This window comes from Leucoraja erinacea, chromosome 35, assembly GCF_028641065.1.
Source record: "Leucoraja erinacea ecotype New England chromosome 35, Leri_hhj_1, whole genome shotgun sequence".
Taxonomy (NCBI): Eukaryota; Metazoa; Chordata; class Chondrichthyes; order Rajiformes; family Rajidae; genus Leucoraja; species Leucoraja erinaceus.
This window is the reverse complement of record NC_073411.1, coordinates 14842061-14860598: the sequence shown is the minus strand read 5'-3', so window position 1 is coordinate 14860598 and position 18538 is coordinate 14842061. Positions and strand designations below refer to the sequence as shown.

At 43.3% G+C, this 18538-nt stretch overlaps 1 protein-coding gene across 1 annotated transcript; it reads right to left on the bottom strand.

Annotated features, from left to right (window-relative positions):
- Positions 1 to 5106: 5106 nt before the first annotated feature.
- Positions 5107 to 14500, bottom strand: rnf181 (ring finger protein 181). Its single transcript, XM_055662455.1, has 5 exons — positions 14312 to 14500; positions 10139 to 10272; positions 9542 to 9657; positions 8079 to 8153; positions 5107 to 5827 (listed from the first exon to the last, which is right to left on the bottom strand). The coding sequence occupies exons 1-5, from the start codon at positions 14395 to 14397 to the stop codon at positions 5768 to 5770; spliced, it is 471 nt and encodes a 156-aa protein (XP_055518430.1). The 5' UTR covers positions 14398 to 14500; the 3' UTR covers positions 5107 to 5767.
- Positions 14501 to 18538: the final 4038 nt, after the last annotated feature.

Sequence of the window (18538 nt, the reverse complement as noted above, 5' to 3'; positions counted from 1 at the left end):
ATTTAATTCTCCCAACTCCCCCATATTCTGCCCCTCACTTACACTAGGCAAAGTTTAAAGCAGGCAATTAACTGCTCATCCAAACGTGGAGGTCACAGAGAGAACGTGCAAACACCAAGCAGACAGAAGGTCAGGATTGAACCCAGGTTGCTGGAGTTGCACGGGAAAGTCGCACTAGCTGTGCCACATTGCAACGTGGATTGAGAAAGCTTGCTCTCTAGTTTAGCTTAGTTTAGAGATAGGGTGCAGAAAGACCCTTTGGCCCATCGAGTCCGCACCGACCAGCGATCCCTGCACACTATCCTACACACGCTAGGGACAGTTTACATTAACCTACAAACCTGTAGCTTTGGAGGTGTGGGAGGAAACCGAAGATCTCGGAGCAAACCCACGCAGGTCACGGGGAGAACGTACAAACTCTAGACAAGTATCGGTAGTCAGGATCAAACCCAGGTCTCTATCGCTATGCCACCGTGCTATCCACTACTCACTCACTGGGGACAGACACAAACTGCTGGAGTAACTCAGTTGGACAGGCAGCATCTCTAGAGGGAAGGAATGGGTGATGTTTCGGGTCGAGACCCTTCTTCACTCACTGGGGTTTGGGACAATGAGAGATAATGTTGTTGAAACGTACCAGATGCAGAGAACGTTTTGTGAAGAGTGCAGACCTATTGCACAGCACATTGTCTCTGGATAATGGGTGGGGAGCTGCCATTTAGGACTAAGATGAGGAGAACATTTTCTAGAATGTTTGGAATTCTCTACCTCAGAGTCTGGGGTGATTCAGTTGCAAAGGATGTTCAATGCAAAGTAGATCGATAGATGTCAGGAGTCGGAAATAGGCTGGAGTGTGGGCTTGAGGTACAAAGTCAGTTATGATCAAATACCACATGGTCTATTCCTGCCACTTCATTCCTCAAAGTTCACTGCATTGGGACAGCTGTGATATTAACAGGACACAGCAAGAACAGAAACCTTTATCACTGCTGTGGACATACCTACTCCAAGGAGATAATGTTGATAGACCTGTTCTTGAAGCAAACTCTGTTTTTGGGAACATCACTGATATAATATGACAATGCTTCTTCAGATGTACCAGATCTTATTGTGCAACATGACACAGTGATACAGCATTCAGTGTTGGGTGTATTCCTGTTCCTCATTGTGTGTTGTTGTAGATTGGTGCAGCAGGAGACTGAGTGAATGTGATACACAAATCTCTCTTGTATTTCCACACCACTTCTAGAAGCATTGAGGAACTTGGGCCGTGACAAATGAGCAATGTATTTTGAGCAGCAGTTAGCATTTTGCACAACTGAAACACTCACATTGGGGCACCAGCTTTTAAATGGCATTGTCCACTAAGGCAGGGTACCATTGTTATATTACTTCCCAAGGCAGGTCCCAGAGGACACAGGTGCAACTATGATAAAGGAAGCATTTGCAGGAAGACTGAGGCGGATGCATAACAAAATGCTTGAGAGATTGTCCGTCGCCCTAACTTGACTGATTGCAAGTGTGCAAAGTGATAACGGCAGCTGTTCTCTGTATCCTGTTACTGTCACAGCTGGATCAATGCTTCAGAGTAATGGGTCTAAGATAAATCATTTCAAAGCAGCTACTGCCTCACAGCGCCAGAGACCCGGGTTCCATCCTGACTACGGGTGCTGTCTGTACGGAGTTTGCACGTTCTCCCCGTGACCTGCGTGGGTTCTCTCCAAGATTGTCGGTTTACTCCCACACTCCAGACGTACAGGTTTGTAGATGTACAGGTTTGGTGTAAATGTAAAATTGTCCCTAGTGTGTGTAGGATAGCATTAATGTGTGGGGATCACTGGTCGGTACGGACTCGGTGGGCCGAAGGGCCTGTTTCCGCGCTGTGTCTCTAAACTAGATCAGATATATTACACAATGGGGGCAGCCAGAGGATTTACATTCAGTTAATTAGGTAGATTGGGACTAGCAAGGCAGCATCGGTAATGGTGTCACTAAATCACCAGATTGTTATAAACCCATCTTGTTCACACTTGATCTTAATCTGGAATCCAAACATTACTCAATGTGACTGCACTCGTGAGAACACACAGAATGCCATCATCCTGCAAATGACCCCAAACCAAATATTTGAATGTATTTACAGTGCCTGTAGCCAGTGCCGGGAACTCTGCTATCTGAGGAACAAGTTCACACACAATATCATTCTGAATAAACACAGTTTACAGGTCAGCTTCTTGCATTAAGCATTTCCAAAGTGGAAATGGTGACGGGGCCTGAGAGGGGATTGGAGAGAGGAAAGGCTGAGCAGTAGCTATGAATAGAACCTTCACTGTGAATCCTGTCATCAAGCAGACAGTATTCTGCCTTCCGACAATTCTATTTTCAAATCCACAGCTACAGAAGTGACAGCCACAGCCTGCAATCCCAACTAAGTGACTTCTGCACAGTCTCTCTCCAACAAGGAAATCTAGACGTGTGCAGGAAGGAACTACAGATGCTGGTTTACACTGAAGATAGACACAAAATGCTGGAGTAACTCAGCGGGACAGGCAGCACCTCTGGAGAGAAGGAATGGGTGACGTTTCGGTCTGAAGTGTCTCAACCCAAAACGTCACCTGCTCCTTCTATCCAGAGATGCTGCCTGACCCACTGGGTTACCCCACCCAGCTTTTTGTGTCTGCCTTCATCATAAAAAGGAATGCAATGAGAGATCAAAGAACCAACATGGTAAACTTTGGACAATGGAAGCCAAGAAAATGAAATGACTGTGAAAGAGATTGCAGAAATGGTACATGAGGAATTATAGCCGAGGTTGTTCTTCACAGAGATTACGTTTGGAATGCTATAAACGATGACCTTTGAAGCAAGCAGTTGGATGGTAACAGATAATAATGTTTGGCACAATTTAGATAAATGATTTAAATATAACCACAAGATCTTCCTTTCATTCAAGGACCAGTGTCTTGTTGGCTTCGGTTTCTATACATACATTCTAATCTTATTTCCTCAGTATGTTTCACTTTACTAATATTGTTTAGATAATACTCAGGGAAAGCTATGCCTGCTTGAAACAATCAATGCTATTTTCCTGCCTCCACAAAATCCATCTGTCTAAATGAAGCGAATTTCCATTGAGAAGGGCTTTATAATGACAACAAAGCAGACATTGTCTATTGGCTTACTCTGAGTCACATCAGTGAGTGTGGCTATGTGGAGTTACAAGAGGCTGCTTGTTGGTCCAGAGTGCAGCATCTGCAATTTGCTGGACGTACTCAGCGGGTCAGGCAGTTGTGGGTGGAAAAGAATGGTCGCTTGTGTCGGAAGGAACTGCAGATGCTGGTTTATACTGAAGGCAGACACAAAGTGCTGGAGTAACTCAGCGGATCAGGCAGCATCTCTGGAGAAAGCGAATAGGCAAAGTTTCAGGTCAGAACCCTTCTTCAGACATTTCATTAAACTGAATTGGGTATGAAGAAGGATTTCTGACGCAAAACATCATCTATTCCTTCTCTCCAGAGATGCTGCCTGACCCGCTGAGTTACTCCAGCATTTTGTGTCTGTCTAAGGAACTGTTGCATTAAAATCCTGCATCAGGACCAAGACTGGAGAGAGAGTTAACTAGCATAAAGAGAGGAGGGGAGGGGCAAGACCAAAAAAGGGAGAGATGATCTGTGGACCAAGGAGGGGTGAAGAGTGAGGGGCGTTTGAATCCTAGTGCGGGAATGAGAGGAGTGAAATGAAGAGAGTGAGATAACTAATAAGAGGGAGGCAGATGGAACAGGTGAGTGGAGATGGCATGGTGGCGCAACGATATAGTGGCAGCCTTACAGCGCCTGAGTCCAGGATTTGATCAGGACTATGGGTGCTGTCTGTAGGGAGTTTGTACGTTCTCCACGTAAACGGGTGGGTTTTCTCCGAGATCTTCGGTGTCCTCCCACACTGCAAAGATGTGCAGGTTTGTAGGTTAATTGGCTTGGTGTAAGTGTAAATTGTCCCTAGTGTGTGGAATGTGTTAGTGTGCGGGGATCGCTGGTCGGCGCGGACTCGGTGGGTCGAAGGGCCTGTTTCCGCGCTGTATCTCTATGCTACACTAAGCAGGAACACAAAGACTGCCGGTGCTGCATTCTGATAAGTAAGGACGATTATATTGGGAGGGGTGAATGGCAGATGGATATTAATAACACATTAATAACCCTACACAAACCCCAGCTACTTATGTCAATTAAACTATTGATAATTGCACACTATACATTTTCCCTCAAATGTATACAAGGAACTAGCAGAAACCTGTATAGGAAGATACTGTGGATGCTGGTTTACCCCAACGATAAGACACAAAATGCTGGAGTAACTCAGCAGGTCAGGCAGCATCTCTGGATTCCTTCTATTCAGATTCTAGATTCTATTCTATTCTAGTCCTGTCCCGCTGAGTTACTCCAGCATTTTGTGTGTATCTGCTAGCAGAAACATACCCCAGGATGAATCAGTTCCTAGATAAGATGATGAGGAAAAGGGCATCAAATAATATTTCATTGAACAGACATCTTCTGTCATGATATGCCCACAGATGGGCTATTGCTAAGCAAGGACTGTACCACACTATCTCACTCTACGCACCAGCTGTGGAATATCAGCAAGCTGTTGGCACACACCTCATGGTCCAACAGGACAATGCAAATATCTCTTCAACTCTTGAGACATAAACAGAAGAATTGCTAGAAACAAAGCAAAGTTATTTATTTGATTCAAATAAATTACTTTTAATGTTTTAAGTGCTTTAAGCATATGTGCACTTGTGTTCTTTTAACTTTTACAATTAATTTAGATAAAAAAAAAACGAATTATTTAAACAGATCTGAGAAGGTTTGGAATGTAGATTAGTAGGTAGCCTTGACTTGAGGGTAAAGGTGTTCTGTCAGCATAGTGGGCAATTGTGCACAAGGACTCGTGACCTCAATGGAAGTGGCATCCCAGTGGAGAACTATAGCCTTGACCATGCAAGAAGAAACAGGGAGGAGGATAGGGAATGCATGGACAAGAGAAGAAATGAATTAAGCTTGTACCACCTGCAAACACGGACTGCTTCAATGGTATGGACCTTTTATAATATGTATGCATTTGTTCTCATGAGAAATGTCATAGCATGATGCTTCTTAAAAAACCTTTTAAAAATTAATTTGGAATGAGAAGGAATAAGTTTACAACTACAATAAACAGTTGTTCACCTCCACAAGCAAAAAGGGGGTAAAAGTGAGGTCCTATGTTGGGGAAGTCCAGGACAAGGGGTCACAGCGTAAGGATAAGGGGGAAATCCTTTAAAACCGAGATGAGAAACTTTTTTCACACAGAGAGTGGTGAATCTCTGGAACTCTCTGCCACAGAGGGTAGTTGAGGCCAGTTCATTGGCTATATTTAAGAGGGAGTTAGATGTGGCCCTTGTGGCCAAGGGGATCAGAGGGTATGGAGAGAAGGCAGGTACGGGATACTGAGTTGGATGATCAGCCATGATCATATTGAATGGCGGTGCAGGCTCGAAGGGCCGAAGGGCCGAATGGCCTATTCCTGCACCTAATTTCTATTCTATTCTATGACTTTCTAGAGCTATCCTTGATTCTTGTACAACATTTGTTTAACAGAGGGGTCAGACTAGAGCAGTGCCAATTGGTATGTGGTGTAGGAGTTGGGATCAAAGATCTTATAGCGGAGATCTTTGGTTGGGATAGTCACTGTAACATCCACATCGAGTGGAAGACAAAGATGCTGGTGGTCACGTGTACATCGCATCGTGCAAGTGTTCCAAGCGCTGTTCCTTCTGTTTTCTTCTCTCCTGGAGGTAGAATTAAAAAACACCTTTGAGAACGGTCACCACTGCATTATTAGCAGTGCTCCAATTTGTCAACAATACTTGTGAACGTTTGCTGCAGCTGCATTGAATCCCCCTGTAGATGTCTGGAACTGCAGCCTCCATGGGGAGTCCGTTTTCCTAGCTGCCTTGAGTGGTCTGTCTGCGATCCCTGACATCCATCAGCTGCCTTTGCTTCTAGTTCTATTTATCTAATGTGCTGTCTGATGGGCAAGTCAGAATGAGTTTACATGCAGGTTGCCTGAGGCATCTGGCAGTAGGTAAACACAAACAGCTGGAGTAACTCAGCGGGACAGGCTGCATCTCTGGAGAGAAGGAATGGGTGCTTTAAACTATGATGGTTTTGTCTTTGATGATGATTAATTTTTCTGGCATGCTTCTTCCTTGAACAGATACACCTCACATGGCATCTTGCATCCAAGATACTTAACATGGAAACATGGACAATTGGTGCAGGAGTAGGCCGTTCGGCCCTTCGAACCAGCACCACCATTCAATATGATCATGGATGATCATCCAAAATCAGTACCCTGTTCCTGATTTTTCCCCATATCCCTTGATTCCATTAGCCCTAAGAGCTAAAATACATAAAAGCGCTAAAAAATGTACTTACTCAGACAGGCTAAAATATTAGCAACATCCTATGATAGGGCCAATAATATAAAAACTACCAAACAAAAGCAAAATACTTTAGATGCTGATTATCTGAAATACAAATAACTATAAATTACTCACAATGACAGGCAGCATTTGTAGAGCAAGAAGCAATGCTTCTGCGTAACGATAGAGGTAAATAAGTCAATTGTGTCATATACCTCAATGATAACGCAACATTCAATTCCATGTTTGTGGATTGAATGAATGAATGAATGAATAGGTTTATTGGCCAAGTATGTTCACATACAAGGAATTTGCCTTGGTGCTCCACTCGCAAGTGACAATGTGACATACAGTGATATACTTGCACATCAGAGCAACAGACGAACAAGCAGGTAATCCTATTCTCCCTTTTCCCCAGTGATTCCCACTGGACTGCTATACAACTCCACATATCCAATGTAAAAATAGGTCATTGTGCCCAAGTTTAGACAACAAAATGGCAGGCTATCCAATTGCCTAATCTACTCAAAGCAATGGACAGATACATCCACGAAGCACATCATATCCTCAGCTCCAAGAGGTCAATGTGTGTGATTGTCAACTAACGATCCCACATTTAACCAACCTATCTATAACTTAAATCTCAAAGGGCAAATGTGGTACCACAGTGAAATCACTTTACATGGCAGTAATCATGCATGCGATGAACTAAACTATAAAGTTCAATACCATCGTTCACATTCATTCCCTCCATCACTGGCATACTATCCCCCCAAACTTCGTGCCTTGGACCCAACACCTACTTCATGTGGGCCCTTTACTAAAGGCCAGCATCTGTCTTTACCCAAGTGACACCCCTCTTCCACAGCAATGTTTATCCCAGCGTGGGAGATGGTACGTGTAGGAAGGAACTACAGATGTTGGTTTACACCAAAGATAGACACAAAATACTGGAGTAACTCTGCATTCCTTCTATCCAGAGATGCTGCCTGTTCTGTTGATTTACTCCAGCATTTTGTGCCTATCTAGGAGATTGGACACCAGGCCTTTTATATATCCTCCCTTCTCACATTCATGACGCTAATACACTCCAAGATGAAAGAGTAATTCTTTAAATTTAGCGTAAAATCTTCACAGTATTGTACTATTCCTGCTGCACTGGGAAAGTCAAACATTGATTACTTTGTCAAATCCCTCAATTATGTTTGTTTTTGTGAAAAACTTACCGCTGCTTGCCTTTACAACTATTTCAAATTATGATCAGTCTCCTATCTTTCAGTGTTTATTCTGCCTCCCCCCCCGCGCGTAAAACTATTTCAGACACATCTTGTTTAATCATTTGTTCCATTGCTGCCCCATTTGATATTGAGCCATTAATCCCTGTCATCATTCATCCTCATATGAATTCCACTCTATTACAAATCTTTTGTTGTTTCTCTCTCTTAATCTTGCCTCTAGTTCTCTATCTACATAAGAATTCTAACTTTGCATTTCTTATGAAAGTTAACTGACTAGAAAAATCATCACCGCCTGCAGGGAACATCCGATCTATGGTATTTCCTGCAGTTTATTTGTTTCCATGTCTTCAATAACTGCAGTATTTTTCTCATCTTACCTTTTCTTGCTTGTACTCTTCATACTCTTCATTGTCTGTGGGCAATTCGAGTCGGCATAGAGGACATGAATTAGTCTGCAAGAAACAAAACAAAAGTACATTTTCAATAAGTCGGAAGCTTCTGAAGCAAATTGATGCAACAATGTGTTATAACCATATAACCATATTACAGCACGGAAACAGGCCATCTCGACCCTTCTAGTCCGTGCCAAACACGTATTCTCCCCCTAGTCCCATACACCTGCGTTCAGACCATAACCCTCCATACCTTTCCCGTCCATATAACTATCCAATTTATTTTAAAATGATAAAAACGAACCTGCCTCCACCACCTTCACTGGAAGCTCATTCCACACAGCCACCACTCTCTGAGTAAAGAAGTTCCCCCTCATGTTACCCCTAAACCTCTGTCCCTTAATTCTGAAGTCATGTCCCCTTGTTTGAATCTTCCCTATTCTCAGTGGGAAAAGCTTATCCACGTCAACTCTGTCTATCCCTCTCATCATTTTAAAGACCTCTATCAAGTCCCACCTTAACCTTCTGCGCTCCAAAGAATAAAGCCCTAACTTGTTCAACCTATCTCTGTACCTTAGTTGCTGAAACCCAGGCAACATTCTAGTAAATCTCCTCTGTACTCTCTCTATTTTGTTGACATCCTTCCTATAATTTGGCGACCAAAATGTTGTGCAGTGCAGTGTTGTGCAGAGAAAAGCTCCTTATCCGTCAAATGTACAAAGACAACCAAACATTTGAGGTAGGAACAGGAAGTCAATGAGCCTACAGCGCCTAAAGGTGTGAGATAGTTTATGCCAAGAAACAAAACAAATATTAAAAAGTTAGAAATAAAAAGAAAGGAAATTGGGCCTTGGAAATAAACCAATCGATTAGCATTTGCATCCTGACTCCAATGAATGGCCTTTACTTAAAATCATTAATCTACTTTCCACAAAAAAAAATAAGTAATGATATGAAAACAGTAGACATAGTCACAATGTAGAAACAAGGAACTGCAGATGCTGGTGAACACAAAACGACACAAAGTGTTGGAGTAACTGAGTGGGTCATCCTGCCCAGACATAGATATGGTTAGATAACATTCTGAAGTTTGAAATGGGAAAATCTTTTACTATGGATCAGAAACTGAACTCAAGAATGTGATGTTATACCCTGCATGACAAGCAGGTTTGATCAGAGTGTGGCAGGAAGATGTCGTCCAAACGTGTGTAAACTGACGATGTCTGTAAAAAAAATGTGAATGGGTAACTGATAAATAAATGAAAAGGCTGAGAATAGAACCCTTCCAAATCTGGAGGTCTCCAAGAACAGGGGATGCTGAACTTACTGATTTGTTACTCACTAGAATAAGAGACTGTAGGCTTGGAAAATATTTGTGGAATTAATTGTACAATTAAATGCAATATCTCTGGGATATTGGGAGAAGGGAGAGGGTGAGCAACACTTACCTTTCCTAACCAGGGCACAATACAGCCAGAATGGAAGAAATGTTCACATGGCATTTTCTTCACAGCCTCTTCTTCCTCAAATTCTAACAAGCAAACTGGGCACTTGAGGCCTCTATCTGAATAAAGGGACATAATCCTTTCAGCACAGAATCATTTAGTAAGACACTCTAATGACATATCTCACCAAAATAAAAGCAAGAATTATTGAGCAGGTCTGACAGCACTACTGGAGAAATTTAAAAAACTAAGCACTTCTTTAGTCCCCGATTATTAATCAATTTTGTTTTTAATGTTTTCCCTATGAGCCATTTATTGCATTTACACATCGCTCTGGAGAAGGCTGCAGTGAACCCTTTTGTGGTGGTGAAAGTACTCCACAGAATCTCTTCTGTACTTATTCTAGTGCTACCACATCATTCCAGTAGCGCATGCGTTACAATATCCGGGATCAAGTCAACAACGTCCTCATTTGTAGAGCTCAAAAATACAATATTCATAAAAGCAGGCACACCCTAACATTGTGTTAATTATTTAACAAGATTGAAGTATGAAGTCTGCTAATTCCCCCAAACACGGCACTGGAACTGAAAGACTTACCTGCCTGCGCTGGTGTCACGGGAAGAGTTGGGAGATTTTTTACAATCTCCTTTTTAGCAGCAGGCGGCAATCTGTGTTCCCAGTCAGAAAAATCTACCTGTCCAAGGTCCAGATCCATCCCGGCCAAAAGAGACCTTGAACCAACAAACAAAGGATGATATTTTGTTAATCCAATTCTGAAACAAATCAAAAATCAACTAACCAATGCACAGAATTATGGTCTTTGTTTAGTAAAATATCAAATATCTGGTACTGGTCCACAAATATCTTTTGTTTAAAAAGGAACTGCAGATGCTGGAAAATCGAAGGTAGACAAAAGGTAGACGGTCTGAAGAAGGGTTTCGGCCCGAAATGTTGCCTGTTTCCTTCGCTCCGTAGATGCTGCTGCACCCGCTGAGTTTCTCCAGCACTCCTGTCTACCCACAGATATCTTTAGTCTGAAGAAGGGTTTCGGCCCGAAACGTTGCCTATTTCCTTCGCTCCATAGATGCTGCTGCACCTGCTGAGTTTCTCCAGCTTTTTTGTGTATCTTTAATTTATAATGTACATTTTAGCAAATGACAATTTCCTGGGATAAATATTAGTGACTATATATGACCTGCGAGTATAAAAAAGGCAAACTGCTGGAATAGTTCAGCAATTTCTCTGGAGAAGATGGATAGGCGACGTTTTGGGTTGTGACCCTTTTTCAGACCGATTGTGTGGGTGGGTGAAGAAAAAAAACTTCATATTTTGAGGAGGACTTTTTGTTAAAGAAAGAGAAATCTTCAAATGCAACTGAATAAAAAGGAGAAAGAAAACTAGTGAAATGTTTGGCAAGGTTGAACAGGCAGGTTGAATGTGCATGTTTATCAGTGAGGCAATGAAGCAAAAAGGGAAAATAATTAAATACTCCAGCATATAAATTCAGGAAAAAGATTCCAATCTCAGCAGTCTCAGACCATCCTCTTTGGATGTTGTGTGACTTTATTTTTGCAGTATTTTGATCCATACTTGTGACTGCAGGTGAAATAGGGAGATAATATTTCAGAAAGTGCCCACTTTTATTAGCTGTGGAGAATTTATTTTGGAAAGTAACATCCCAAACATAGAAGGTAAACACAAAATGCTGGAGAAACTCAGGTGGGCAGGCAGCATCTCTGGAGAGAAGGAATGGGTGACGTTTTGGGTCGAGACCTTCTTCATCCCAAACATAGATGCAAACTGTAAACTGGAATAAGATTACAATCAACAGGAGTGGTCGTGGACAAATTATAACTATAGACTCAGGCTCAGATGGCTTGCAGAAAACAGGGAACAGTACAGAACAGGTTCTTCAGCCCAGAATGTCTGCACCAAACATAATACCAAGACCAACTCGTAGCTGCCTGCATATAATCCATATCCTAAAACTACTCTCAAAGGTAGACACAAAATGCTGGAGTAACTCAGCAGGGCAGATAGTGAAGATGCGACAACTCATGTTGCAGTTATATAAGATGTTGGTGAGACCGCATTTGGAGTATTGTGTTCAGTTCTGAGCACCATGTATGAAGATATTGTCAGGCTTGAAAGGGTTCAGAGAAAAATTACGAGGATGTGAACTATAGGGGGAGGTGGAGTGGGCTGGGTCTCTGTTTCTTGGAGCATAGGAGGATGAGGGGTGTCCTTACAGAGGTGTATAAAATCATGAGAGGAATAAATCAGATAGATGCACAGAATCTCTTGCCCAGAGCAGGGGAATCGATGACCAGAGAACATAAGTTCAAGGTGAAGGGGAAAAGAGTTAATAGGAATCTGAGGGGTAACTTTTTCACACAAAGTGCGGTGGGTGTATGGAACGAGCTGCCAGAGGAAATGGTTGAGGCTGGGACTAATCCAACGTTTAGGAAAGTTAGACAGGTATATGGATAGGACCGGTTTAGAGGGATATGGACCAAACACAGGCAGGTGGGACTAGTGTAGCTGGGACATGCTGGCCGATGTGGGCATGTTTCCACACAGTATCACTCGATGACTATGACAGGCAGCCTCTCTGGATAGAAGAGACTCTCAAAGGTCCATGCTACCATTTCCATTATAACAAGTTATAGCATTTTACCTCCTCCCCAGCTTTCTTTCCCCTCCCTCACAGGTACCTGTGGAGACCTCTAGAGCCCATGGAATTGTGAAAGTGATGGAAAAATGTATGTAACTATTTCCTTGTGTATTCTATCTGTGTTTGCACAAGATTGTTTACAGAAACTGCCTAGGGCACAAGTAATTGACAGGTCTCAGTCAAGAGATTAAGAGTCTATCATAGAACTTGCAGAACGGCTAATCTTGCTCCGGTGTAACTTTCCACAGCTAAATATTATTTCCTTTGAATCCTGAGCAAAGATCCTCTGCTATAGGGTGATTTCACGAAAGGTCACTGGAGCGTAGATCCGCACCCACGTGACCGAAAATCTCAAGTGGAGGACACTCTAGACATCCGGTACATGTTAGTGGATGGGAAAACACGCACTTTCCCACCCGTTAAAAACATAGAAAACGGCCAGGTTTTGATCTGCAATTTATTGTGCCAGTCGGGGTGACCGTGAGGCACAGCTACCTAGATTTACAGTAAAAAAAAAAGATAGAAACTAAGGTAAATTAAAGAGGGAGCTGAAGGTGCCAATCCAGCGGAAGTGAACAGCGGACATTTGCCGTGGAGATTTAAAGGTCCAAAATATCAGGAATTATCGCGTTTGCTCGCTGAATTTCATCAAAAGTAAGGCATTATTGACTAGCATGTCCTCCACTTGAGATTTTCGGTCACGTGGGTGCGGATCTACGCTCCAGTGACCTTTCGTGAAATCATCCTATAGGATCTTTGATCCTGAGTGTCCTTGTTCATTACCATTTGTCTGGATGCTTTTTTGTCTAAATCAATGTAGGTGGGCGGCGCGACTCTGGTCAGCAGCGGCCTCTGCAGTCTGTCCGCGTTTTATTATTTTCTGTCTGTGTTTTAATGTAGTTTTTGTTATTTTTTGTTGGGGTGTGTGTGTGGGAGGGGGGGGGAAACTTTTTAAATCTCTCCCTGCACTGGAGACCCGACCTTTTCTCGTCGGGTTTCCGTTGTCGTTGGGGCCGCAACGAGGAGCGGCCTCCAACAGGAAGAAGCCGGGGACTCTGGTGCTACGACTCACCGTCGCCGTCGCGGGGCTGGCCGAGTCCGGAGCGGGTGGAGCGGTGGAGGAGCGCTGCTGCTGCTGCTGCTGCCGGAGAGTCGGAGGCTTCAACGGCAGGTCTGTGGACGGCGGCACCGGGAGCCCGCGGGTCCCTGGAGGGAGACCGCTTTTCAGGGCTCTCGCAACGGCGACTTCCCCCGCCCGAGTTGCGGGGTTGAAGAGCTCCTGGAGCGGGGCCTACATCACTGCCCCGCGCGGCTTGGAATGGCCGCGGGACTCTGCGAGCGCACGCCGGGGGCTCTAACAGCAAGACCCGGTGTGCGACCTCGCACCACCCGGCGTGGCTTTAATGGCCGCGGGACAATCGCCATCGCCAGCCGGGGGCTTTGACTTTGACTCTGACAGCGGGGGGGGGGAGAGTGCATTAGGCCTTCCATCACAGCAATGTGATGGATGTTTATGTAAATTATGTTGTGTCTTGGGTCTATGTGTTTGTAATGTATGGCTGCAGAAACGGCATTTCGTTTGGACCTCAAGGGGTCCAAATGACAATTAAATGTATCTTGTATCTTGAAAAGGGATGGGTTTCAGCATTAGCTCAGAGAGGATTCCCACAGACACTTGGGCTCTATGTGTCTCCCTCTCTCACAATAAACTTCATTCAGTTTCTACCTCTGTTTCTGTAATAGTCTTTATTGGAACATTTCTAACAGAAAGGCCACAAGCAGAGACTTCACACTCCCCTCCATGATGACATTTAATCAATGTCCAGGCACACATTAACCTCTCCAAGACATTTATTATCCAATTCCATGTTATGGTTTGGGGGCAGTTCACCCACTCTGCGTTGTTATGGGGATATAAAGAATGTGTAAGGAGAGGCCATGGGCCCACAGCTACTGTCCGAGCCCACACTTTACTAACAAGTAGTGTTTTATTTCACTGTGAGGCCTGTTCCCCCTCCCGGGGCCTGGCTCAAGTATTTCCTCCCTCCATTCGCTTTATTCCCCGCTACCAAGGTTGTTGTGAAGTTTAAAACTACCTGGCCAGCTCCAGCAATGCGTTCTGTCGGTACTGCTCCTCGGCGTTGGTCGGCTCGCAGTCGTGCTCCTCAAAATACGAAGCCATTTGATTTCACCGGCGCTCCCAGGCTTCAGGGTGACAGAGCCGGCTAGGCCCGGCGTGGACAACACTACAGCTCCTCCTCCACAAAGCCCAGGGAGAAGGCGGGGTGTAGCTGCACACACAGGGACACACACACACAGAGACACAGGGACACACACACACACACAGGGACACAGGGACACACACAGGGACACACACACAGGGACACACACACACACACACACAGACACACACACACACACACACACACACAGACACACACACACAGACACACACACAGACACACACACACACACACACACAGGGACACACACACACACACACACACACACACACAGGGACACAGACACACACACACACACACACACACACACACACAGGGACACACACACAGATACACACACACACACACACACACACACACACACACACACAGGGACACAGACAGGGACACAGACACACACACACACAGACACACACACACACAGGGACACACACACACACACACACACACACACACACACACACACACACACACACACACACAGGGACACACACACACACACACACAGACACACACACACACACACACACACACAGACAGACACACACACACACACACACAGATACACACACACACAGACACACACACACAGGGACACACACACACACACACACACACACACACACACACACACACACACACACACACACACACACACAGAGATACACACACACACACACACACAAGATATAGACACACACACACACACAGGGACACACACACACACACACAAACAGGGACACACACACACACAGACAGGGACACACACACACACACACACACACACACACACACACACACACACACACAGGGACAAACACACACACAGGGACACACACACACAGGGACACAGACATACACACACACACACAGGGACACAGACATACACACACACAACTCTGGTGGAAGGGACTGCAGAGACAAGGCAGACAAACCCTGGAGAAGGAGGTATGACTGAGGGTGATTGATGTTTCAGGTCGATTCCCTTCTTCAGACTCCCAACTCCCTGGTTCACTCATCTAGGGTCAAGAATGTTTTATTGTCATATGTCCCAGATAGAACAATGAAACTCTTGCAGCAGCACAACAGAATATGTAAACATAGTAAACTGTGTTTAAACGAGAAAATAAGTTCAGTAAACACACACATATATATATACATACACATATTTATATATATACACATACACACATATATATATATACATATACACACACATATATATATACATATACACACACACACATATATATATACATATATACACCGTCCTTTTCTTTTTCACTTAATTTCAAATGTTTGTGTACTTTGTTTATTGTGACTGTTGAGACTAATTGCGCCTGATGAAAAGTTTATCGTATCGTATACATATAAAAACAAACAATAATAGTGCAAAAAGACAAAACCAATTCGCCCAAAGTCTATGTAATTCAGAGCTTATTTGAGGCTTTAGTGTTTAAAAGCCTGATGGCTGTAGGGAAGAAACTGTTCTTAAACCTGGACGTCAGTTTTCAGGCTCCTGTACCTTCTTCCCGATGGCAAGAGTGAAATGGTGTGGGTCTCTGATGATGCAGGTACACAGACAGGAATAGTTTAGAGTGATATGGGCCAGCAGTGGGCAATTTAGACTAGCCTAGATGGGGCATCTTGGATGGCATGTACGACTTGCGCCAAATAGCCAGTTTGTGTGTTGTATATTAAGCACCGCTACAACAGATTGGAAAACTACTTGAAAGATATGGTGTAAAATAAGCAATGGCAAACGTGTAAAGAATTAAAACATAGTTAGCATGGGAAATGCAGTCCAATATGACAAACGTGAAAAATAATATTACATCTGGTGCTTCTAGAAAGAGCAGCTAGTTTGAGAACTGAAGATATTTCAGAATTCACCAAAGGAACATTGAGAAATTTCTAAAGAGCAATGGGATTTTTAGAGTAATCAAGAAATGAAAAGCATATAGCCAGACTGTGATAAATATAATTATTTGTTAAGGTTAATATTGAGCCCCTATTGATTAATATAGGATAAATTATTTGGTGCCGATCATTAAATAGAGGACACACAAACACCCTGAAAATAGTGGAGAGCAACGGATTTTGTTGTGAATGAGAATGTGAAAGAAATAAGCATTAGGAGAAACAAAATTAATGAACCTGAATGGCAATAAATGATCCGATATTCTGCAGACCACGTTGGTTATAGTGGAGCACTGGTTGAAATCTCTAAATTTCCATAGATTCCAGAAAAATTAAGAACATGGTATAAGGCCATTTACAAAATAACAATAGGATGAGGAAGAGTCCTCATGGATTTATGAAAGGGAATTCATGTTTGACAAATCTGTGAAGAGTTTTTGGAGGTTATAAGGATAAAGAGGGGTATCCGTGATAAGTGGATGTATAGTTTATTGTCACGTGTACCGAGGTACAGTGAAAAGCTTTTAGACAGGTTATTTAAGAGTTAATGTACAGAAAACAGAGCGAGAATAAATAAAGCATTTTCCAGTTGGAAGACAGTAATTATTGAGTTATTAGCAGTCGATAGTGTACGTTAGTCTTTGGGCTAAAAAGTTATTGTTTGACTTATAGTCATTTAGCAGCAAGAAAATGTTAACCCTCTAATTCATGGAACTGTCCGCTCTATGATCTTTGGGCAATGCAGGGACCCCTCCAACATTGTCTGCAATAATAAAGGGCTCGGCCACAAGATGTCGCCACAATGTCTCTTATACGATCCTGTTCTGTAATATCACATGGACACGTTTCTGTGTTAAACCATTTGTTTGTTACATTAGTGAGGCAGTGCAGGGCAGAGGATGTCATTTTATGCACTGATTTGGTTATTGCACCAGGCAGCGCCATTGCACTTTGCTGATCATACCAGTCAAGAGCTCACAATAGTTAATTCTGGCGAAGATAGACACAAAAAGCTGGAGTAACTCAGCAGGACAGGCAGCATCTTTGCAGAGAAGGAATGGGTGATAATGGCATTGTATTGTCACTGAAAATCGTTCCCCAAAACACACACACACACATACACCAACTTGCTGCTCCATTTGAATACTAATCTAGATTATCTAATTCAGTTGTCTCAAACACCTAAACCTTTTGACCTAGACCAAACTAGCCTCCTATTGAGCCAAGCTGTACGCGTCGTAAGAGAAAAAGGATAAGAAAACACTGACATTGTTCAGTTTACTTTAGAGATATAGCGAGTAAACAGGCCCTCCAGCCCAGAGTCCGCACCGACCAGCAATTTGCTTTGCTAACACTATCTCCTACACACACAATTTACATTTATAACAACCTACAAAACTGTTTGAGTGTGGGGGAAACCAGAGATCCCGGTGAAAACTCATGCAGGTCACAGAGAGAACGTACAAACTCCACGCAGACAGCATCCGTAGTCAGAATCGAACCCGTGTCCCTGGTGCTGTAAGGCAACAGCTCTACCGCTGCGTCATTGTGCAACCATCGTAGAGTGTTCACGGTGAGATGGCGCATCTGAGACTATTAAGTTACAAGGGAAAAATTTCCCTGAGGATTTAAGTCCCTTTTGTGTCATCTTTATTGCCTGTAGCTTTGTTTTCAAATCAAATATTCTTCAAATGTTTACAGAACCATCAACTGCTGAAAAAAAGTGACAAATCTGTTAACGGCAATTAACTCCAAAGCATCCAGCTTTCTACTCCCTCAACCAAATGGAGATTGATCCAAAATAATGTGTAGGAAAGAACTACCTGTCCCGCTGAGTTACTCCAGCATTTTGTGTCTACCTTTGATCCAATATACGTTAACTGCTCCATTGGCCTCATACAAATGACCAAATTCTGTTCTCAGCTAAGTGATGGCACATGCATTAGTCACTCAGTCGCAATCTAACCGATCATTTTTTGTTCAAATGGGTCTAAAGAATCGTAGAGGTGTTGTAGGTGGTTTGCTCAAGGCAGAAGGTATTTGGGGCGAACGTTTCAGTTTCACATGCTTGGGTGCCTCTTGGAATGGTGCACTCAGGAGTGATATTTATACTCAACAAATGCATTTTACACATAATCACATCTCCCATGGCGAGTTACA

Coding starts and splice junctions, on each gene's coding strand:
- rnf181 (XM_055662455.1), bottom strand. CDS start 14,397: ATGGCTTCGTATTTTGAGGAGCACGACTGCGAGCCGACCAACGCCGAG. Junction 9,658..10,138: donor CGTGACACCAGCGCAGGCAG/GTAAGTCTTTCA, acceptor CCCTTTATTCAG/ATAGAGGCCTCAAGTGCCCA. Junction 8,154..9,541: donor TTGTGCCCTGGTTAGGAAAG/GTAAGTGTTGCT, acceptor TGTTTCTTGCAG/ACTAATTCATGTCCTCTATG.